General features: G+C 35.2%; 1 protein-coding gene across 1 annotated transcript; it reads left to right on the plus strand.

Moving 5' to 3' along the window:
• The first annotated feature begins 15,714 nt into the window (after window positions 1-15,714).
• Window positions 15,715-23,666, plus strand: slc2a12 (solute carrier family 2 member 12). Its single transcript, XM_041064205.1, has 6 exons — window positions 15,715-15,831; window positions 17,115-17,232; window positions 19,956-21,251; window positions 21,778-21,900; window positions 22,177-22,309; window positions 22,421-23,666. Exons 2-6 carry the CDS (start codon window positions 17,139-17,141, stop codon window positions 22,512-22,514), a joined length of 1,740 nt encoding a protein of 579 aa, XP_040920139.1. The 5' UTR covers window positions 15,715-15,831; window positions 17,115-17,138; the 3' UTR covers window positions 22,515-23,666.
• The last annotated feature ends 139 nt before the right edge of the window (window positions 23,667-23,805 follow it).

Raw genomic sequence — 23,805 nt, forward strand, 5'->3', positions numbered from 1 at the left:
ATGACGTTTTTTATGACATTTTGAGGTCAAAAAAAATTTTGATTTTTTTTGGCCGAAAAAAACGCCTTACTATACTATGACGTTTTTTATGACATTTTGAGGTCAAAAAAAATTTTGAATTTTTTTGGCCGAAAAAAACGCCTTACTATACTATGACGTTTTTTATGACATTTTGAGGTCAAAAAAATTTTTGACTTTTTTTGGCCGATTTTGACGCCTTACTATACTATGACGTTTTTTATGACATTTTGAGGTCAAAAATTTTTTTGACTTTTTTTGGCCGATTTTGACGCCTTACTATACTATGACGTTTTTTATGACATTTTGAGGTCAAAAAAAATTTTGACTTTTTTTGGCCGAAAAGAACTCCTTACTATACTATGACGTTTTTTATGACATTTTGAGGTCAAAAAAAATTTTGACTTTTTTTGGCAGAAAAAAACGCCTTACTATAGTATGACGTTTTTTATGACATTTTGAGGTCAAAAAAATTTTTGACTTTTTTTGGCCGATTTTGACGCCTTACTATACTATGACGTTTTTTATGACATTTTGAGGTCAAAAAAATGTTTTACTTTTTTTGGCCGATTTTGACGCCTTACTATACTATGACGTTTTTTATGACATTTTGAGGTCAAAAAAAATGTTGACTTTTTTTGGCCGAAAAACGCCTTACTATACTATGACGTTTTTTATGACATTTTGAGGTCAAAAAAAATTTTGACTTTTTTTGGCCGATTTTGACGCCTTACTATACTATGACGTTTTTTATGACATTTTGAGGTCAAAAAAAATTTTGACTTTTTTTGGCCGAAAAAAACGTCTTACTATACTATGACGTTTTTTATGACATTTTGAGGTCAAAAAAATTTTTGACTTTTTTTGGCCGATTTTGACGCCTTACTATACTATGACGTTTTTTATGACATTTTGAGGTCAAAAAAATTTTTGACTTTTTTTGGCCGAAAAAAACGCCTTACTATACTATGACGTTTTTTATGACATTTTGAGGTCAAAAAAAATTTAGAATTTTTTTGGCCGATTTTGACGCCTTACTATACTATGACGTTTTTTATGACATTTTGAGGTCAAAAAAAATTTAGAATTTTTTTGGCCGATTTTGACGCCTTACTATACTATGACGTTTTTTATGACATTTTGAGGTCAAAAAAATTTTTGACTTTTTTTGGCCGATTTTGACGCCTTACTATACTATGACGTTTTTTATGACATTTTGAGGTCAAAAATTTTTTTGACTTTTTTTGGCCGATTTTGACGCCTTACTATACTATGACGTTTTTTATGACATTTTGAGGTCAAAAAAATTTTTGACTTTTTTTGGCCGAAAAGAACTCCTTACTATACTATGACGTTTTTTATGACATTTTGAGGTCAAAAAAAATTTTGACTTTTTTTGGCAGAAAAAAACGCCTTACTATAGTATGACGTTTTTTATGACATTTTGAGGTCAAAAAAATTTTTGACTTTTTTTGGCCGATTTTGACGCCTTACTATACTATGACGTTTTTTATGACATTTTGAGGTCAAAAAAATGTTTTACTTTTTTTGGCCGATTTTGACGCCTTACTATACTATGACGTTTTTTATGACATTTTGAGGTCAAAAAAATGTTTTACTTTTTTTGGCCGATTTTGACGCCTTACTATACTATGACGTTTTTTATGACATTTTGAGGTCAAAAAAATTTTTGACTTTTTTTGGCCAATTTTGACGCCTTACTATACTATGACGTTTTTTATGACTTTTTGAGGTCAAAAAAATTTTTGACTTTTTTTGGCCGATTTTGACGCCTTACTATACTATGACGTTTTTTATGACATTTTGAGGTCAAAAAAAATGTTGACTTTTTTTGGCCGAAAAACGCCTTACTATACTATGACGTTTTTTATGACATTTTGAGGTCAAAAAAAATTTTGATTTTTTTTGGCCGAAAAAAACGCCTTACTATACTATGACGTTTTTTATGACATTTTGAGGTCAAAAAAAATTTTGACTTTTTTTGGCCGATTTTGACGCCTTACTATACTATGACGTTTTTTATGACACTTTGAGGTCAAAAAAAATGTTGACTTTTTTTGGCCGAAAAAAACGTCTTACTATACTATGACGTTTTTTATGACATTTTGAGGTCAAAAAATTTTTTGACTTTTTTTGGCCGAAAAAACGCCTTACTATACTATGACGTTTTTTATGACATTTTGAGGTCAAAAAAAATTTTGACTTTTTTTGGCCGGAAAAAACGTCTTACTATACTATGACGTTTTTTATGACATTTTGAGGTCAAAAAAAATTTTGACTTTTTTTGGCCGAAAAAAACGCCTTACTATACTATGACGTTTTTTATGACATTTTGAGGTCAAAAAAAATTTTGATTTTTTTTGGCCGAAAAAAACGCCTTACTATACTATGACGTTTTTTATGACATTTTGAGGTCAAAAAAAATTTTGAATTTTTTTGGCCGAAAAAAACGCCTTACTATACTATGACGTTTTTTATGACATTTTGAGGTCAAAAAAATTTTTGACTTTTTTTGGCCGATTTTGACGCCTTACTATACTATGACGTTTTTTATGACATTTTGAGGTCAAAAATTTTTTTGACTTTTTTTGGCCGATTTTGACGCCTTACTATACTATGACGTTTTTTATGACATTTTGAGGTCAAAAAAAATTTTGACTTTTTTTGGCCGAAAAGAACTCCTTACTATACTATGACGTTTTTTATGACATTTTGAGGTCAAAAAAAATTTTGACTTTTTTTGGCAGAAAAAAACGCCTTACTATAGTATGACGTTTTTTATGACATTTTGAGGTCAAAAAAAATTTTGACTTTTTTTGGCCGAAAAAAACGCCTTACTATACTATGACGTTTTTTATGACATTTTGAGGTCAAAAAAAATTTTGATTTTTTTTGGCCGAAAAAAACGTCTTACTATACTATGACATTTTTTATGACATTTTGAGGTCAAAAAAAATTTTGACTTTTTTTGGCCGAAAAAAACGCCTTACTATACTATGACGTTTTTTATGACATTTTGAGGTCAAAAAAATGTTTTACTTTTTTTGGCCGATTTTGACGCCTTACTATACTATGACGTTTTTTATGACATTTTGAGGTCAAAAAAATTTTTGACTTTTTTTGGCCAATTTTGACGCCTTACTATACTATGACGTTTTTTATGACTTTTTGAGGTCAAAAAAATTTTTGACTTTTTTTGGCCGATTTTGACGCCTTACTATACTATGACGTTTTTTATGACATTTTGAGGTCAAAAAAATGTTTTACTTTTTTTGGCCGAAAAAAACGTCTTACTATACTATGACGTTTTTTATGACATTTTGAGGTCAAAAAAAATGTTGACTTTTTTTGGCCGAAAAACGCCTTACTATACTATGACGTTTTTTATGACATTTTGAGGTCAAAAAAAATTTTGACTTTTTTTGGCCGATTTTGACGCCTTACTATACTATGACGTTTTTTATGACATTTTGAGGTCAAAAAAAATTTTGACTTTTTTTGGCCGAAAAAAACGTCTTACTATACTATGACGTTTTTTATGACATTTTGAGGTCAAAAAAATTTTTGACTTTTTTTGGCCGATTTTGACGCCTTACTATACTATGACGTTTTTTATGACATTTTGAGGTCAAAAAAATTTTTGACTTTTTTTGGCCGAAAAAAACGCCTTACTATACTATGACGTTTTTTATGACATTTTGAGGTCAAAAAAAATTTTGACTTTTTTTGGCCGATTTTGACGCCTTACTATACTATGACGTTTTTTATGACATTTTGAGGTCAAAAAAATTTTTGACTTTTTTTGGCCGATTTTGACGCCTTACTATACTATGACGTTTTTTATGACATTTTGAGGTCAAAAAAATGTTTTACTTTTTTTGGCCGATTTTGACGCCTTACTATACTATGACGTTTTTTATGACATTTTGAGGTCAAAAAAATTTTTGACTTTTTTTGGACAATTTTGACGCCTTACTATACTATGACGTTTTTTATGACTTTTTGAGGTCAAAAAAATTTTTGACTTTTTTTGGCCGATTTTGACGCCTTACTATACTATGACGTTTTTTATGACATTTTGAGGTCAAAAAAAATTTTGACTTTTTTTGGCCGAAAAAAACGTCTTACTATACTATGACGTTTTTTATGACATTTTGAGGTCAAAAAAAATGTTGACTTTTTTTGGCCGAAAAACGCCTTACTATACTATGACGTTTTTTATGACATTTTGAGGTCAAAAAAAATTTTGACTTTTTTTGGCCGATTTTGACGCCTTACTATACTATGACGTTTTTTATGACATTTTGAGGTCAAAAAAAATTTTGACTTTTTTTGGCCGAAAAAAACGTCTTACTATACTATGACGTTTTTTATGACATTTTGAGGTCAAAAAAATTTTTGACTTTTTTTGGCCGATTTTGACGCCTTACTATACTATGACGTTTTTTATGACATTTTGAGGTCAAAAAAATTTTTGACTTTTTTTGGCCGAAAAAAACGCCTTACTATACTATGACGTTTTTTATGACATTTTGAGGTCAAAAAAAATTTAGAATTTTTTTGGCCGATTTTGACGCCTTACTATACTATGACGTTTTTTATGACATTTTGAGGTCAAAAAAAATTTAGAATTTTTTTGGCCGATTTTGACGCCTTACTATACTATGACGTTTTTTATGACATTTTGAGGTCAAAAAAAATTTAGAATTTTTTTGGCCGATTTTGACGCCTTACTATACTATGACGTTTTTTATGACATTTTGAGGTCAAAAAAAATTTTGATTTTTTTTGGCCGAAAAAAACGCCTTACTATACTATGACGTTTTTTATGACATTTTGAGGTCAAAAAAAATTTTGAATTTTTTTGGCCGAAAAAAACGCCTTACTATACTATGACGTTTTTTATGACATTTTGAGGTCAAAAAAAATTTTGACTTTTTTTGGCCGAAAAAAACGTCTTACTATACTATGACGTTTTTTATGACATTTTGAGGTCAAAAATTTTTTTGACTTTTTTTGGCCGAAAAAAACGCCTTACTATACTATGACGTTTTTTATGACATTTTGAGGTCAAAAAAAATTTTGAATTTTTTTGGCCGAAAAAAACGCCTTACTATACTATGACGTTTTTTATGACATTTTGAGGTCAAAAAAAATTTTGACTTTTTTTGGCCGATTTTGACGCCTTACTATACTATGACGTTTTTTATGACATTTTGAGGTCAAAAAAATTTTTTACTTTTTTTGGCCGATTTTGACGCCTTAGTATACTATGACGTTTTTTATGACATTTTGAGGTCAAAAAAATTTTTGACTTTTTTTGGCCAATTTTGACGCCTTACTATACTATGACGTTTTTTATGACTTTTTGAGGTCAAAAAAATTTTTGACTTTTTTTGGCCGATTTTGACGCCTTACTATACTATGACGTTTTTTATGACATTTTGAGGTCAAAAAAAATTTTGACTTTTTTTGGCCGAAAAAAAACGTCTTACTATACTATGACGTTTTTTATGACATTTTGAGGTCAAAAAAAATGTTGACTTTTTTTGGCCGAAAAACGCCTTACTATACTATGACGTTTTTTATGACATTTTGAGTTCAAAAAAAATTTTGACTTTTTTTGGCCGATTTTGACGCCTTACTATACTATGACGTTTTTTATGACATTTTGAGGTCAAAAAAAATTTTGACTTTTTTTGGCCGAAAAAAACGTCTTACTATACTATGACGTTTTTTATGACATTTTGAGGTCAAAAAAATTTTTGACTTTTTTTGGCCGATTTTGACGCCTTACTATACTATGACGTTTTTTATGACATTTTGAGGTCAAAAAAAATTTTGACTTTTTTTGGCCGAAAAAAAACGTCTTACTATACTATGACGTTTTTTATGACATTTTGAGGTCAAAAAAATTTTTGACTTTTTTTGGCCGATTTTGACGCCTTACTATACTATGACGTTTTTTATGACATTTTGAGGTCAAAAAAATTTTTGACTTTTTTTGGCCGAAAAAAACGCCTTACTATACTATGACGTTTTTTATGACATTTTGAGGTCAAAAAAATTTTTGACTTTTTTTGGCCGATTTTGACGCCTTACTATACTATGACGTTTTTTATGACATTTTGAGGTCAAAAAAATTTTTGACTTTTTTTGGCCGAAAAAAACACCTTACTATACTATGACGTTTTTTATGACATTTTGAGGTCAAAAAAATTTTTGACTTTTTTTGGCCAATTTTGACGCCTTACTATACTATGACGTTTTTTATGACATTTTGAGGTCAAAAAAAATTTTGAATTTTTTTGGCCGAAAAAAACGCCTTACTATACTATGACGTGTTTTATGACATTTTGAGGTCAAAAAAATTTTGATTTTTTTTGGCCGAAAAAAACGCCTTACTATACTATGACGTTTTTTATGACATTTTGAGGTCAAAAAAAATTTTGACTTTTTTTGGCCGAAAAAAACGCCTTACTATACTATGACGTTTTTTATGACATTTTGAGGTCAAAAAAAATTTTGATTTTTTTTGGCCGAAAAAAACGTCTTACTATACTATGACGTTTTTTATGACATTTTGAGGTCAAAAAAAATTTTGACTTTTTTTGTCCGATTTTGACGCCTTACTATACTATGACGTTTTTTATGACATTTTGAGGTCAAAAATTTTTTTGACTTTTTTTGGCCGATTTTGACGCCTTACTATACTATGACGTTTTTTATGACATTTTGAGGTCAAAAAAAATTTTGACTTTTTTTGGCCGAAAAGAACTCCTTACTATACTATGACGTTTTTTATGACATTTTGAGGTCAAAAAAAATTTTGACTTTTTTTGGCAGAAAAAAACGCCTTACTATAGTATGACGTTTTTTATGACATTTTGAGGTCAAAAAAAATTTTTGACTTTTTTTTGGCCGATTTTGACGCCTTACTATACTATGACGTTTTTTATGACATTTTGAGGTCAAAAAAATGTTTTACTTTTTTTGGCCGATTTTGACGCCTTACTATACTATGACGTTTTTTATGACATTTTGAGGTCAAAAAAATGTTTTACTTTTTTTGGCCGATTTTGACGCCTTACTATACTATGACGTTTTTTATGACTTTTTGAGGTCAAAAAAATTTTTGACTTTTTTTGGCCGAAAAAAACGTCTTACTATACTATGACGTTTTTTATGACATTTTGAGGTCAAAAAAATTTTTGACTTTTTTTGGCCGATTTTGACGCCTTACTATACTATGACGTTTTTTATGACATTTTGAGGTCAAAAAAATTTTTGACTTTTTTTGGCCGAAAAAAAACGCCTTACTATACTATGACGTTTTTTATGACATTTTGAGGTCAAAAAAAATTTAGAATTTTTTTGGCCGATTTTGACGCCTTACTATACTATGACGTTTTTTATGACATTTTGAGGTCAAAAAAAATTTAGAATTTTTTTGGCCGATTTTGACGCCTTACTATACTATGACGTTTTTTATGACATTTTGAGGTCAAAAAAAATTTTTACTTTTTTTGGCCGAAAAAAACGTCTTACTATACTATGACGTTTTTTATGACATTTTGAGGTCAAAAAAATTTTTGACTTTTTTTGGCCGATTTTGACGCCTTACTATACTATGACGTTTTTTATGACATTTTGAGGTCAAAAAAATTTTTGACTTTTTTTGGCCGAAAAAAACGCCTTACTATACTATGACGTTTTTTATGACATTTTGAGGTCAAAAAAAATTTAGAATTTTTTTGGCCGATTTTGACGCCTTACTATACTATGACGTTTTTTATGACATTTTGAGGTCAAAAAAAATTTAGAATTTTTTTGGCCGATTTTGACGCCTTACTATACTATGACGTTTTTTATGACATTTTGAGGTCAAAAAAAATTTTTACTTTTTTTGGCCGATTTTGACGCCTTACTATACTATGACGTTTTTTATGACATTTTGAGGTCAAAAAAAATTTTGATTTTTTTTGGCCGAAAAAAACGTCTTACTATACTATGACGTTTTTTATGACATTTTGAGGTCAAAAAAAATTTTGACTTTTTTTGGCCGAAAAAAACGCCTTACTATACTATGACGTTTTTTATGACATTTTGAGGTCAAAAAAAATTTTGATTTTTTTTGGCCGAAAAAAACGCCTTACTATACTATGACGTTTTTTATGACATTTTGAGGTCAAAAAAAATTTTGAATTTTTTTGGCCGAAAAAAACGCCTTACTATACTATGACGTTTTTTATGACATTTTGAGGTCAAAAAAAATTTTGACTTTTTTTGGCCGAAAAAAACGTCTTACTATACTATGACGTTTTTTATGACATTTTGAGGTCAAAAAAAATTTTGACTTTTTTTGGCCGAAAAAAACGCCTTACTATACTATGACGTTTTTTATGACATTTTGAGGTCAAAAAAAATTTTGATTTTTTTTGGCCGAAAAAAACGCCTTACTATACTATGACGTTTTTTATGACATTTTGAGGTCAAAAAAAATTTTGAATTTTTTTGGCCGAAAAAAACGCCTTACTATACTATGACGTTTTTTATGACATTTTGAGGTCAAAAAAATTTTTGACTTTTTTTGGCCGATTTTGACGCCTTACTATACTATGACGTTTTTTATGACATTTTGAGGTCAAAAATTTTTTTGACTTTTTTTGGCCGATTTTGACGCCTTACTATACTATGACGTTTTTTATGACATTTTGAGGTCAAAAAAAATTTTGACTTTTTTTGGCCGAAAAGAACTCCTTACTATACTATGACGTTTTTTATGACATTTTGAGGTCAAAAAAAATTTTGACTTTTTTTGGCAGAAAAAAACGCCTTACTATAGTATGACGTTTTTTATGACATTTTGAGGTCAAAAAAATTTTTGACTTTTTTTGGCCGATTTTGACGCCTTACTATACTATGACGTTTTTTATGACATTTTGAGGTCAAAAAAATGTTTTACTTTTTTTGGCCGATTTTGACGCCTTACTATACTATGACGTTTTTTATGACATTTTGAGGTCAAAAAAATGTTTTACTTTTTTTGGCCGATTTTGACGCCTTACTATACTATGACGTTTTTTATGACATTTTGAGGTCAAAAAAATTTTTGACTTTTTTTGGCCAATTTTGACGCCTTACTATACTATGACGTTTTTTATGACTTTTTGAGGTCAAAAAAATTTTTGACTTTTTTTGGCCGATTTTGACGCCTTACTATACTATGACGTTTTTTATGACATTTTGAGGTCAAAAAAAATTTTGACTTTTTTTGGCCGAAAAAAACGTCTTACTATACTATGACGTTTTTTATGACATTTTGAGGTCAAAAAAAATGTTGACTTTTTTTGGCCGAAAAACGCCTTACTATACTATGACGTTTTTTATGACATTTTGAGGTCAAAAAAAATTTTGACTTTTTTTGGCCGATTTTGACGCCTTACTATACTATGACGTTTTTTATGACATTTTGAGGTCAAAAAAAATTTTGACTTTTTTTGGCCGAAAAAAACGTCTTACTATACTATGACGTTTTTTATGACATTTTGAGGTCAAAAAAATTTTTGACTTTTTTTGGCCGATTTTGACGCCTTACTATACTATGACGTTTTTTATGACATTTTGAGGTCAAAAAAATTTTTGACTTTTTTTGGCCGAAAAAAACGCCTTACTATACTATGACGTTTTTTATGACATTTTGAGGTCAAAAAAAATTTAGAATTTTTTTGGCCGATTTTGACGCCTTACTATACTATGACGTTTTTTATGACATTTTGAGGTCAAAAAAAATTTAGAATTTTTTTGGCCGATTTTGACGCCTTACTATACTATGACGTTTTTTATGACATTTTGAGGTCAAAAAAAATTTTTACTTTTTTTGGCCGAAAAAAACGTCTTACTATACTATGACGTTTTTTATGACATTTTGAGGTCAAAAAAATTTTTGACTTTTTTTGGCCGATTTTGACGCCTTACTATACTATGACGTTTTTTATGACATTTTGAGGTCAAAAAAATTTTTGACTTTTTTTGGCCGAAAAAAACGCCTTACTATACTATGACGTTTTTTATGACATTTTGAGGTCAAAAAAAATTTAGAATTTTTTTGGCCGATTTTGACGCCTTACTATACTATGACGTTTTTTATGACATTTTGAGGTCAAAAAAAATTTAGAATTTTTTTGGCCGATTTTGACGCCTTACTATACTATGACGTTTTTTATGACATTTTGAGGTCAAAAAAAATTTTTACTTTTTTTGGCCGATTTTGACGCCTTACTATACTATGACGTTTTTTATGACATTTTGAGGTCAAAAAAAATTTTGATTTTTTTTGGCCGAAAAAAACGTCTTACTATACTATGACGTTTTTTATGACATTTTGAGGTCAAAAAAAATTTTGACTTTTTTTGGCCGAAAAAAACGCCTTACTATACTATGACGTTTTTTATGACATTTTGAGGTCAAAAAAAATTTTGATTTTTTTTGGCCGAAAAAAACGCCTTACTATACTATGACGTTTTTTATGACATTTTGAGGTCAAAAAAAATTTTGACTTTTTTTGGCCGAAAAAAACGCCTTACTATACTATGACGTTTTTTATGACATTTTGAGGTCAAAAAAAATTTTGACTTTTTTTGGCCGAAAAAAACGTCTTACTATACTATGACGTTTTTTATGACATTTTGAGGTCAAAAATTTTTTTGACTTTTTTTGGCCGAAAAAAACGCCTTACTATACTATGACGTTTTTTATGACATTTTGAGGTCAAAAAAAATTTTGACTTTTTTTGGCCGATTTTGACGCCTTACTATACTATGACGTTTTTTATGACATTTTGAGGTAAAAAAAAAATGTTGACTTTTTTTGGCCAATTTTGACGCCTTACTATACTATGCCGTTTTTTATGACATTTTGAGGTCAAAAAATTTTTGACTTTTTTTGGCCGAAAAAAACGCCTTACTATACTATGACGTTTTTTATGACATTTTGAGGTAAAAAAAAAATGTTTACTTTTTTTGGCCAATTTTGACGCCTTACTATACTATGCCGTTTTTTATGACATTTTGAGGTCAAAAAAATTTTTGACTTTTTTTGGCCGATTTTGACGCCTTACTATACTATGACGTTTTTTGTGACATTTTGAGGTCAAAAAAAATTTTGACTTTTTTTGGCCGATTTTGACGCCTTACTATACTATGACGTTTTTTATGACATTTTGAGGTCAAAAAAAATTTTGAATTTTTTTGGCCGAAAAAAACGCCTTACTATACTATGAAGTTTTTTATGACATTTTGAGGTCAAAAAAAAATTTGACTTTTTTTGGCCGATTTTGACGCCTTACTATACTATGACGTTTTTTATGACATTTTGAGGTCAAAAAAAATTTTGACTTTTTTTGGCCGAAAAAAACGCCTTACTATACTATGACCTTTTTTATGACATTTTGAGGTCAAAAAAAATTTTGACTTTTTTTGGCCGATTTTGACGCCTTACTATACTATGACGTTTTTTATGACATTTTGAGGTCAAAAAAAAATTTTGACTTTTTTTGGCCGATTTTGACGCCTTACTATACTATGCCGTTTTTTATGACATTTTGAGGTCAAAAAATTTTTGACTTTTTTTGGCCGAAAAAAACGCCTTACTATACTATGACGTTTTTTATGACATTTTGAGGTAAAAAAAAAATGTTGACTTTTTTTGGCCAATTTTGACGCCTTACTATACTATGCCGTTTTTTATGACATTTTGAGGTCAAAAAAAATTTTGACTTTTTTTGGCCGATTTTGACGCCTTACTATACTATGACGTTTTTTGTGACATTTTGAGGTCAAAAAAATTTTTGACTTTTTTTGGCCGATTTTGACGCCTTACTATACTATGACTTTTTTTGTGACATTTTGGGGTCAAAAAAATTTTTGACTTTTTTTTTGTTATTTTTCCTCTGAATTTTTCCAGTCACAGAAACGCCTGTCTCTGGTCAATGCCGAAGTTCCAGTTCCATTAGGCCTGAATCGTCTCTCTGCTCTCAGCCATAGCTTTCATTGTACACCTGAAAGTACAATGACAAATAACCCGTTAAACATTAACACACAGGCTTCCTCTGTCTACATGTAACGACTTCATTTCAATCCTCTTACCAGAAAAAGAGCTTGGACAAAGCAGAACGTTACCGAGGTATCCCTATTCCACGGGAGACTCAAGCCAGCATCACCCCGCCGCCTTATAAGCCGGACCTATAAAATTTTGCTGTGCTATTGGCTGAGTCATATGGGTTTGATTAGCGCATTGGCAACAGGTGCGACTGATTTTTGGCACGGTTCAAATTAGACCCTGATTGGACAGGACTAATGGGTGAAGTGGTAGGAGGGACCTGTGGTAACTGCCCTCATAAAGCAGCAGTAACATCTGAATAGGGTTCCAACACAGAACAGCTGTTTGAAATGATCAAAAATTGCCAGGGGTTCACTTTCAGTCTGACTGCATTAAAGACTTCAATCAGAATCAGTTTTATTGGCCAAATTTATGCATACAAACAAGGAATTTGACTTCAGTTTTCCTTTGTTCTCAGGCACTACAGAGCAACGACACAACCAACAGAACAACTAGTTATGTTTTTGTTCAACACATACACAAAGAGTGAGCTCTCAGTAGGAAGAGCTCACTTGATTTCACTTTTATTAGTGTTTAAGGTTCATGAGGCATGTCTTATTGTTTCAGTTCATGCGGAGTAAAACTGTCAATTCCATTCAACAGTCCTCATTAGGAAATATGTCTGCAAAACAGTTCAGAAATATCAAAAGAGGAAACACGACAGAGTTTATTTGGACTTTTACACACATAATAAAGATCTCAAAACAAATAAAAGCTCATTAAAAGACATCAAACATAGGTGACAAGAAGGGCCAACAAGCTGTCCACCAACATGGTATCATTTTTAATGCCAGATACTGCAACTCAGTGTGCTACTTAGTTAGCACACCCAAGTTAACACAATTGATGTTCAAATGTTCAGCTCCTGCCACTCCAAGCGGTAGGAGTACAGATACAAGACAAAACAAAATGATGGAGTCTACACTGTGTGTCAAATTATTATGCAAGTAATTTTTTCGCCTGCTGTTCAGAAAAAAATTGTTTTAGTAAGATGTATCTAAAGCCTTGAGAAAACCCATTTTGTTTGAATCTACAAAGCCTTCTCATATCCTTTATCACAGATAACATATACAGTATATGAGTGGTGGAAAAATACTTTCTTCCTGATGAGAAGTGAAATGAAATTCTTTAGACAGTAACTGTCTGTCACACTAAGGTATATACAAATTTATCATATCATCACTGACTACATTCCTTTAGGTTTAAGTAGACACATCATTAGCTGATATATGTGAAAATATGCATTTAGCTGTTTTTGTAGGACACAGACATCCTTAGGTTGATAGCAAGCTGGGGGAAAACACAAAAACTCAAAACCAAAACATCAACATCATCATCATCATCATCATCATCATAAAGAGGAGGAATCCAATCAGTAAATAAATCAGTTGGGTTTTCAACATCTGACAGAAGACGAGTCTCAGCCAGAGAGGCCATCTGGTGTGTGATTGACCTATAGACCTTACAATGAGACTTCTAATGCAGGGAATAATACAATATCCAGTCAGACTGAACATGCTTGCACCAATAAGGATACCAGTGATTCCTTGCAGTAGTGCTGAATGGGCATAAAATTACATCTGTAGCACAACGAGATTCATACCTCAGCTATGGCTTTCGCCAACTCCAACTCCAAATGCGTGTCGGGCAGTCCCATTAAACTGCAGCACAAAATTTTCTGATATTTCTTGCAGAAAATCCTCTTCTGACCCCACTTTCTTGTTAAATTCATGCAGAGATTTCTACAGAAGAAAGTCCTTGTTTAGCCATGGCTAAAATAATCTGGCTGTAAGGTTCCAAGGACATTTTGGTTGGGCGCACTGCTCTGACAGGAACTAGGCTATCTTCTTCTTCCTGGCCGCTGGATTCTGACGTTCGCCCAAACGCGAGATTATTATAAATAAAGAACAGTAGGTGGCGAAAATCCTGCAGCCGGTAGCAGGCTGCAGGTCTCCATTAAATAAAATGAGAAGAAAACAATGATAACATCCGGTCTCTGGACACGAGAAAACGATCCTTTTTCGTTTCTGCCTCTTCGTGATTTTGTATTTTGTTATGCTAAGTAGAGAAAGAAAATCTAAGTAATTTTTAAATTTCGAGGACTCCCTTCAGACCCACAAAAAAGTAAAATGCCTCTTATTTCAATTTTGTTTTTTGTATTTTAAAATGAAAATCAAATAAGCACTCTTTTTTTTTTCATATCAGCGTTTGAAGGAAAATTCAAATACCAAAAGCGAAATTGGACCAATTTCAATTAATCACCAAAATTGGACTGATTAACCACCCCTGTAATGGGTAATTCTGCTGCATAATGAAAAATTTGACTTTGAGGACACCTTGCTGATTATACTTTACTCATACATCCAGACTGCTTGACTTCTACTGGTAAAAGATCTGAATACGTCTTCCACCTCTGCTCACTTCAAATCAAAACAAACTGATCAATTTGTATTTATTTGCACAAAGCAACATTATGCAAGTTTGACCTTTAGACTATCAGTGGGTGTGTCTGCTGATTATGCTCCCTGCTGCTTGACTGATGAGTAAAACCGTCTATCTTTCATCCTTCATTAAATAAAACACAACCATTCTAGGCCGTATGTCAGACTAGGCTACCCCCATGTCCTATATTAAGAAAAAGAAGCCTTAAAAACACAAGGTTAAGTTGTTTATGTCGCTTGATTGTGTTTTTGAGCTTATAAATTCTGACACTGCCAGTGGTATTCAAGTCACAGGAATGATTTTCCAAAGGCCGATTTGGCAAGGTAAATATTTGCTGACATGTAAAAGCCCAGTCTCCAACAACTAAGCCACCCATAGCGACTGAGTCATTACACAAGTCAAGCACACACACACACGGACGCACACACACACGCCTTTGGTAAATGTAACTGAGGATCAAATGACAGTTCAAAACAGGTCAAATTCTGGGTCCTATAGGCCATGTCAGAACATCTAAATACATCTCTGGAAAAGTAGGCCAAGCACAGAGTGTTACAGGCACACTAGGCTACATTCTGTCATATGTGAAGCAACAGGGGCAGGTGTGACCGTTCAGTCTTGCAGCATTCTTAGAAATGGGACAGGGAAACCGAACAAAACAGCAGGTGGCCACGCCGTTTGTTTTCACATGCAGTATGAGTGAAACAGCATTTATTGATACAGGTGTATTTCATTGCTGGTTGACCTAAAGTGATGATCACAGCACAAAAAATGTCCATGATAAGTTACAGTTACAGCTGGAAGCCATACAAAACAGCACAGAGATAGACAAGCTCATAAGTCACCCTGTACGATGTATCACAATAGAGAAATATTAGCTAACAGGAACATACGTGTTTCATTATAAACGCATTGTTCTATAGGCCATACTTCTTGGAAAAGTCTGGACCAATAGGATTTCACGTTGGGAGTTCTAAAGCCAAACCCACGTCTCCTATTGGTGGACTGGGTAGACGTGGGCGGGGTCGAACAAGTGCCTGTCCAAAACAAGCTGAACGCGTGCACCGACACGAGAGCGGCAGAGGTGGGAGCAGAAGAAAAGTTTGTCCAGCCAGAAAGTCTGCAGAAGAAAGCGAATGGACCGACAAGCACGACTCTAAACTAGCAGCAGAAACACAGCTGGGGCGTAAGGTAGGAACAGTGTCGCTGCTTACAACTGTGATTACAAGTTCAAGTTCCTCTTTACCGAAACTTTAATGTAGTGAAACAGGCTTAATTTGCAGGTAATCTGTGGACAAGCTCGTACTTGAAGTCAGCGCCTTAGGGAAAGCTGTTAGCTTTGACTGTTGCTGTTAAGACGTTGTGAATTCTTTTAGGCTCTGTGGATTCTGGCCTTCACAAATTTACCTTGCAGCGTTTTAGCTGAAGTCATGGGTTTGAAGAAAAACAAACACAGATGGAAAAAAAAGAGGATGTCTTATTCTGTAATCACAGCCGTCACATAAATCATGACAACCGGTAAGATGGTATGCAGGTGAAGGAAAGTACTTAGGATGACAGCTGGGGACAGTCTCCGAATACCTTTCGATATGCTAAAAAAAAACAAAAAACAAAACAAAACAAAATAATAAAACAGAAACGACGTTAAAAGACAAATGATGAAAACAATTGAACAAGATTACCAATCTCAGCAGAAACCCAGCAGGATTAGTGCTACACACCGCAAAACTACAGTCTACAGGAAAGTACTTACAAATTCACTCAACATCTCCAGAATCAGCTGCGAGTGTCCATTCACAAAGCTGGTATTTATGACACGGCTTTCATTTGGGGGGCTTTCTTGTATCCACGGCCACCAAAAGGCATCAGCTGGTGTAAGGTTAACCCTGGACTGCCAAGAGACGGAAAGGGGTGGGGGGGTCGATCTTGTTCGGTGGGTTCGGTGGGTTGGTGGTTGCTCTGTAGATATTTTATGAGAATAACAAGGCCTGATTTTCTGAATCAAAGTTGAAAACCACACTGTTCTACCATGACGTTTTTGTATTCAGAGTTATTGGGCATGCATGCATGTTGCACAAGGATGAACAGAAACTTTCTTCAGTTGCGTCTGTGGGAAAGGATGGTATTGAAGGTTGTTTTGGTAATCTTATTAGCTTGTTTTCATATGGGAAATTGATTGAAATCAAAATTTTGCCCATTTTAGACTATTTTTAGGAAAAGTTCTCAAAGTTTTAGGTGCATTTGAGAATTTTGGCTTCTTTATTATTTTTCAAAGTAAAGCATAATTGATGGCACTAGCATCTTAAGATAAGATTTTGATTTCCCCTCTTCATCCCCAAAGAACTGGTAAGTTTCCTTCTTAAAGAATGATGCAATATCCATCAGCACTCGCTTCAGTCTGATATGGCAATATTTTATTGTCTTTGTACATAATAAGTGGACTCAGTGTTTTGGTGTGTATCTGTTTCACCTAGGCCTACTATTGATGCTGGCTGACAATGGATCCCTACAGTGAGACCAAGAAGATGACCTCTTACCTCCCAGGCCACACCTCTTCTGAGAGCCAAAAACTGGCCCCAGCCAGAAGCCCAGGTACACACAGATACCAGTAACAATTTTTTAATCAGATAAAAAATAACATGTTTTTTTAATTGATGTGAAAACACGTCTAAGCTATATTTATGTCAGGTTTTTGTTTTGAGCTTTTATATAACTTAATTTACATGTCTAGGGAGGGTTCAATGGCTGCCCTCCATAAACACTTGAGCCTAATATATTGTAAAACTTGATTATCAATAAAATCAATCAGAAAATCAATATTAAATGCTAACCATGGGCCTGTTCCAAGAAGCAGCTTAACTGAATAATTGAGATATCTTTCTGAGTACACCTCCCACAAATCTGGAACTTGGACTGATGTTAAAAGTCCTACTCTGCATTCTGCTCAGCAAAGTTATCCAGGTAACTTAGTAAACCTCCTTCCTGGAACTTTTGAATGAATTTCCATGAGTATGGAAACAGCAATCATTCAGCTAAAAACAAAAATGTAATTTTCTGCATGTGCGGTTTCTTCACATCAACTATTTCTCAAACTCTGATTAATGATGAAGCCAAAAGTTGTTTATGACTGCTACTGTGCAAAGTCCAACCAAGGTCACTCTGACCTTGGCTGCACAATAACAAAAATGTGACACGGACTCATCACTGAATTACCCGTCAATCACTGTAAAAACACAAACTTCCATAAACTAATTGTCTCTTTAGTTCATGTTTTTTTAAATGTCCTGAAGAGATGACTTTGATGGTCAGATTTACTCTGTTGTCTTGCAGTGAAGCATTTCCTGGAGCAAAAACATTTCTGGATGAAAGCCTGCGCTGTTAATCAAATCACGTCTTTTTTTCTTGCTGATAGTTGTGATCAAGGTCTGAATAAATTGACTGCAGCTGTATGGCAAAATACAAGAACACCAACCCTCTATCTCTAACAGAAAAGAAGTTGTTTTCAACAGTTGTGAGAATTTTTTTTATTTGAACAGGACTTGGATAAAACAACAGCTGCTGAAGTGTGATACTACCAAACTTGGACTCGACTGTGCGCTGTGTCTGTGATCATGCCACACTGAAATCACATTTTGTCCCCATTCTGATGTTTCATGTGAAAATTAACTGAAGTTCCTGGACTGTACCTGCAAGATTTTATGCACTACACCAGTGTCACATGATTCTCTTATTGGATAATGGCTTGAATAAGCAGATGTACAGGTGCTCCGTGAGTGTTCATCTACATAAATCATATTTTAAATGTTTCAGGACGAAACCTGAAATAGAAATGTAAACACAAGCAGATTACACAACAGCCAAAAGACTTAGAACAAGCAAATATATTCTCACAGTTTCTTGCCATTTGCAGCTGTGCCTCTGTTTTTCTTACATGTTGCGTAATGATAATTAAATTAGAACAAAAACAATTACTGGCACGACTACCATGACTACCAAGAATTGGAATTAAATACCTTAGCATGTAAGTCTACAGCCCATTATAAAACTGCCTGAGCAGGTTTAGATAATAACATTCATTCAAGAGCAGTGTGCAAGGGAAAAGGAATGAGGGAGTCAACCTACAGCAGATCAGGGATCATTAATGGTGACATTTATGACTTATTGTATCACTGTGAAATAAAAAGTCTTAAGTATTACAGCAAGTTTGGATTCAGAAGTTTGAAGATGATCATATCTGTGTCTATATGCTGAGCCCATCAGTTTTCTATTCGTCCCTCCCCCTATCAATCTCGCTCTGATGATAATGAATGCCATTTAGCTCCCAGTGATACATGCAAGACAACGCATGAAGGCTGAAACCACCCTCATACACACAGACACACACACGCACACACACACAATGGCTTACAAGATTGCTTCAGCATTCTTCCTGTGAACTTCTGACCTCTAGTTCCACACAGTCAGCACTGTTAAGGCAGCTTCATGGCTGGGGGAAACCTACAGGGAGAAAAGCTGTGGTCCTGCCAAACGTTATGGCACACAGTTCTTTGAAAACATTTTTGTTTAAATATTAGCATCATTTATTAGTGCGCCATAGTCTTTTACCTTTAATCCCCTTTACCTTTTTTTTGTTGCACTTTCTCTGTCAGTGTGGAATAGCATTTCCATATGTACCACAGCTTGTGTCTTTGCTTACTCATTGTTGACTCATTTTTGAGTTTGTACACTTAACTCAAAGCCATCTGGGTGCCCCACACCTCACACACACACCCACATTGAATGCAGTCAGTTTTCTATCTAATCAAATGTTCTTCTGATTATTTTTCACTGTAACTAAGTCCCATGACCGGAGCTTTGTGACTTTAGCGTCAGTTGACAAGTTGTTTTTGGCATTTATTCCTGCCCCCCATGCTGATTACAGCAACTGCACATGAGATCATCTGCTGCTTTTAAACTCGCTATAAACAAGAACACAATACTTGTTTGATCACCAGAGGGAACAAGTAGTCATCTTGTTGACCCCACTCCAGGGAGGTCATAGGACAGGATCAGCTGTATAATATAGTAACCCTTCTGGATCTGAAAGAGGTCCAGTGTCTTGCTCTGTAATACGTTACTACAGCAGATGCTCAACATGGGCTTCGGCATGACGTTTGAGCATGACACTGGCTAACCTTTTGCACTGAAATCTTACAACCTCCCAAAACTGGGAAAATGTGGCAAAGTCTGTAAGTCTTTGAGGATGGGCATTGTTGGGTAGCGGATATCTAAGTGTATTCTCTGACTCTCTGTGTTTCTGTCCTCCTTACCCCCAGGCTGCAGTTGGCTGGTGGTGGTAGCAGCTGTAGCCGCTTCTCTGAGTGGTCTGATGCTGGGCTATGAAATGGGCCTGACCTCAGGCGTCCTGCTGCAGCTGCGTGGCCTCCTCTCCCTCTCCTGCCGGGAACAGGAACTGCTGGTCAGCTCCCACCTGCTCGGCGCTCTCCTCATCTGCCTTGCCGGAGGTCCCATTCTGGATCGCTACGGCCGCCGCTGTTCTTTGCTGCTGAGCGCCTCCTTGGTGGTTGCAGGGACCATCATCCTCATTGCTGTGACTTCGCTTGTCGCGCTGACTCTGGGCCGAGTGATAGTCGGCATGGGAACAGCGCTGTCAGGGACAGCAGCTTGTCTGTACATTGCAGAGATCTCACCAAGGGAGAGGAGGGGTCTGCTGGTGACGCTGTATGAGCTGATGCTGGTTGTGGGTGTTATGCTGGGATTCAGCTGCAGTTACGCCTTTGCTACTCTGCCCCATGGCTGGGTGTACACATTTGGACTTGTGATCCCCCCAGCGCTGCTGCAAATAGGTGCGCTCATGTTCCTCCCGCCAAGTCCACGCTTCCTGGTTGCTCAGGGTAAAGCGGAGCAGGCCAAGATAGTGCTGGCCAGAATGCGGGGTGGAGTTAAGGAGCATGTAGAGGTGGAGCTCAGGGATATCCAGGCTGGATTAAAAGAGGAATCAGAGCACAGTTTCTGGGAGCTGTTCAGTGCCAAGGCCAATCTGCGTTCACGGCTGCTTACAGGCGTAGCTTTAGTTTTCCTCCAGCAGGTCACCGGTCAGCCGAACATCCTCTCCTATGCCTCACCACTTCTCCGCAGTGTAGGCTTCAACAGTGATGCAGCAGCGACCTTGGCCTCCACTGGGTTCGGAGTGGTCAAAGTAGTTGGCACCATCCCCGCTGTGCTGCTGGTCGACCGTGTGGGACCGAAGAGCTTTTTGTGCGTGGGCGCCGTCGCAATGGGAATGTCATTAGTTGGACTCGGTACACTGACGCTGCAAAGCCATACTCACCTCACCAGCCTGTGTAAAGGTCATACGATACAAAACCACACACACACGCCGTGGAATTTAAACAGAACCTTTGCGGACTTGGACAACAGTGACATTTTTTCTACTGGTCTCCCCAGCCAGTGGAACAGTGAGGAGGCACAGAGGACTAACAGAGAGGATGATGGGATTAGAGAGACAGGAGGTGGAAAGACTCGTGTAGAAGTGTCTTCCTCACTGAAGTGGGCGTCATTGATTAGTTTGCTGGTTTATGTGGCAGCTTTCTCCATCAGCCTCGGCCCAAGTAAGCACCCATTCGTTTACTTGTATTCACCCAATCCCTTGGCATAGACACGGAAATTAACACTCTGGCCATTTAACTTTAAAACAAGGACTGTGCTTATGCCTCCCACGCTTTAGTATTTTGATAAACCTGTATTAACTGTAGTTAACCAAGAGGGAAATGCCAAGAAGTGCAAAAAGTTCGTTTCTCTTAAGCCAAAGAGTACAGCAGGCCATTTCTGCTGTATCCCCAATGTAGAAGATCATATTTGAGCATATGCACTTACAAGTTGTGCTGTGAAGTACAAAGTACAACAGTGGCTATCATACAATAAATAGTCTAAAGTATAGATTGACATGCTTTGGTTCCCCAGACACTTTGAACCCTGACTTTAAAGCTTAAAACCTGCCCTGTAAATCCCTAAGCAAAAATATGAAGATTGTGCAAAGCTGTTATGGATCATTTTATTATTTATTTCTGATTATACCTTATTAACCATCACCCCTTATTTACGTGTATATGTGTCTTTGTTTTCTTTCCTTTCCAGTGGTGTATGTGGTTCTCAGTGAGATCTTTCCAATGGGAGTCAGAGGCAGGGCCGTGTCTGTGGTGTCAGCGGTAAACTGGGCTACGAACCTGCTCATCTCCATGACCTTCCTCACAATCACCGGTGTGTGTGCTTTTTATTGGTTATGCTTGATTAAGCGTAGGTTCAAGCCAGTTGTTGTAGAGCTGTAATTTTACTGAAGCTGTCTGACAACGACGGTGAGAATTCAGTAGTAGATCAGCAGTTTTTCTGTTCTGCGAATACTAATTTCTGGTAAATGAACATTTCTTGCTGAATAGCAGAGCAAGAAAGTTATAAGCAGCAAAACTCATAAGTTTGCAGACTGAGGTTATGTGCAGACATTTGAAGACATGGATTTCTTTACTGTTGTTTTTCTAGAAAAGATTGGTGTTCCCAATGTGATGTTCCTCTACTCTGCCATGAGCTTTGTTCTACTGGTGTTTGTCATCCTCTGTGTCCCTGAGACCAAAGGTCGCACTCTGGAGGAGATATCAAAAGAACTGGCTAAGAAGTGAGTGTCAGCTCAGACATAACCTTATTGCTGTCAGTTTATCTTGTAAACTAATTTGTGAAATTGATCTCTTTTTTTTATCTTGTGTGTCGTCTATCTCCACTTTACCAGGAAGCATTTCGAGGTGAGTCTCTTTAGGCAGGTCCAGCCTCAGGAGAGCCTGATCAGGAGCAGCGCGTCCACAGAGATGCCAGCGAACAACTGAGTCCTTTACCATACCACAACTACATCTCACCTGAAGGAGAGACAAGAACAAGCATCAAAGACATTACAGCAGTTCAAAATTTGGAGTACAACTCATACATCCATCCACATAATTAATTTTGTGACTTCACAAATTGCCATGAGAGGTGGCTGAATTAAACTCACCCACATCTTCACAAGCGTGCAGATGTCCAACTGGTTCCTATAATAATGTCTCTGTAACACAGTTCCCTGTAGCTACAGACGTGAAGGAAGAAAACATCAGGGATGGTAGAAATTACACATAAACAATGAAGTAATGAAGTGTTTGCTCAAATGAGAATAGCTCAATAATAATAGGTAAGCAACTGGGATTAAATGTGAGATTATATAAAACCATATACAAGATTTAATTAATTGCTTCATTTTTACCTCCATTCCATTTGAGCAGTTCCAGTGCAGAGAGGGACTATTTTCCCCCATTGCTTCAGGATAGAAATTGACTCCCTCGAGCCAGCAGAACAGATGAATGTCCTTGGAGTAGTGGTGACACTGTGCTACTAAGGTCTTTTAGTAAAATGAGTGTTTTTCCATCTTGACCTGACATTACGATGAATAATTACACAAGTTTGCTCTACAAGAAAATCTAACACTAATCACCTCAAGTGGCAGTATATTTAATATTGTTTGGTTCTTTTCTGGATTGCAAATTCCTTTAACATGACAGTATTTATACACTGCTCCCTGTCCTATGTAATGTAACAACAGCAGTACAGCTCAAACCAGTCATGCCAGTTACAGGTCGCACTGTAACAACACGGAAGCATATATGAAGGCCACAGTAGCCTCAGGAAGAGCTCTGTGTCCCCTCATTTCCATTTTATGAAAACAAGCAATGAAGGCAAGGATGGACACACTCAGCTCCACTGTTTTGCTGGCTGCTGAATCCTCAAAACAAACATACTTAACCCTTCAGGTCTTGTGGTAAAATTAGATAAATAATTTATCGACTAGTACTGTTGTAATGTAAGAAGAAATGTGTTGTTGTTTTTTACATTTGTCAATTTTGTGATGCCAAAATTACACTTTGTTGATTAATGAGTGAAATTTTTTTTTACCACAGGTGAAGAATGACCGGTATGGACCTTTTCACAATTACAATTGCACATTTTTTTTAAATCTGTACTTTGATACTTTTATCTTTTTTCATATTGTGAAATGTAGAGATGTATTTGCAAAGTCTGTCACCTTGAAAATCTTAGAAAACCATTTTATAGGGTGTTCTGTTGAAACTGGTACATAAGACCTGTAAG

The sequence above is a fragment of the Toxotes jaculatrix genome, chromosome 19 (assembly GCF_017976425.1).
Source record: "Toxotes jaculatrix isolate fToxJac2 chromosome 19, fToxJac2.pri, whole genome shotgun sequence".
NCBI lineage: Eukaryota > Metazoa > Chordata > Actinopteri > Toxotidae > Toxotes > Toxotes jaculatrix.

What these genes read in the sequence shown, in the direction of transcription:
- slc2a12 (XM_041064205.1), top strand. Translation starts at nt 17,139, where the DNA reads ATGGATCCCTACAGTGAGACCAAGAAGATGACCTCTTACCTCCCAGGC. An exon ending in GGCCCCAGCCAGAAGCCCAG is followed by an intron (nt 17,233 to 19,955) that starts GTACACACAGAT and finishes CCTTACCCCCAG; the next exon opens with GCTGCAGTTGGCTGGTGGTG. An exon ending in CTCCATCAGCCTCGGCCCAA is followed by an intron (nt 21,252 to 21,777) that starts GTAAGCACCCAT and finishes TTTCCTTTCCAG; the next exon opens with TGGTGTATGTGGTTCTCAGT.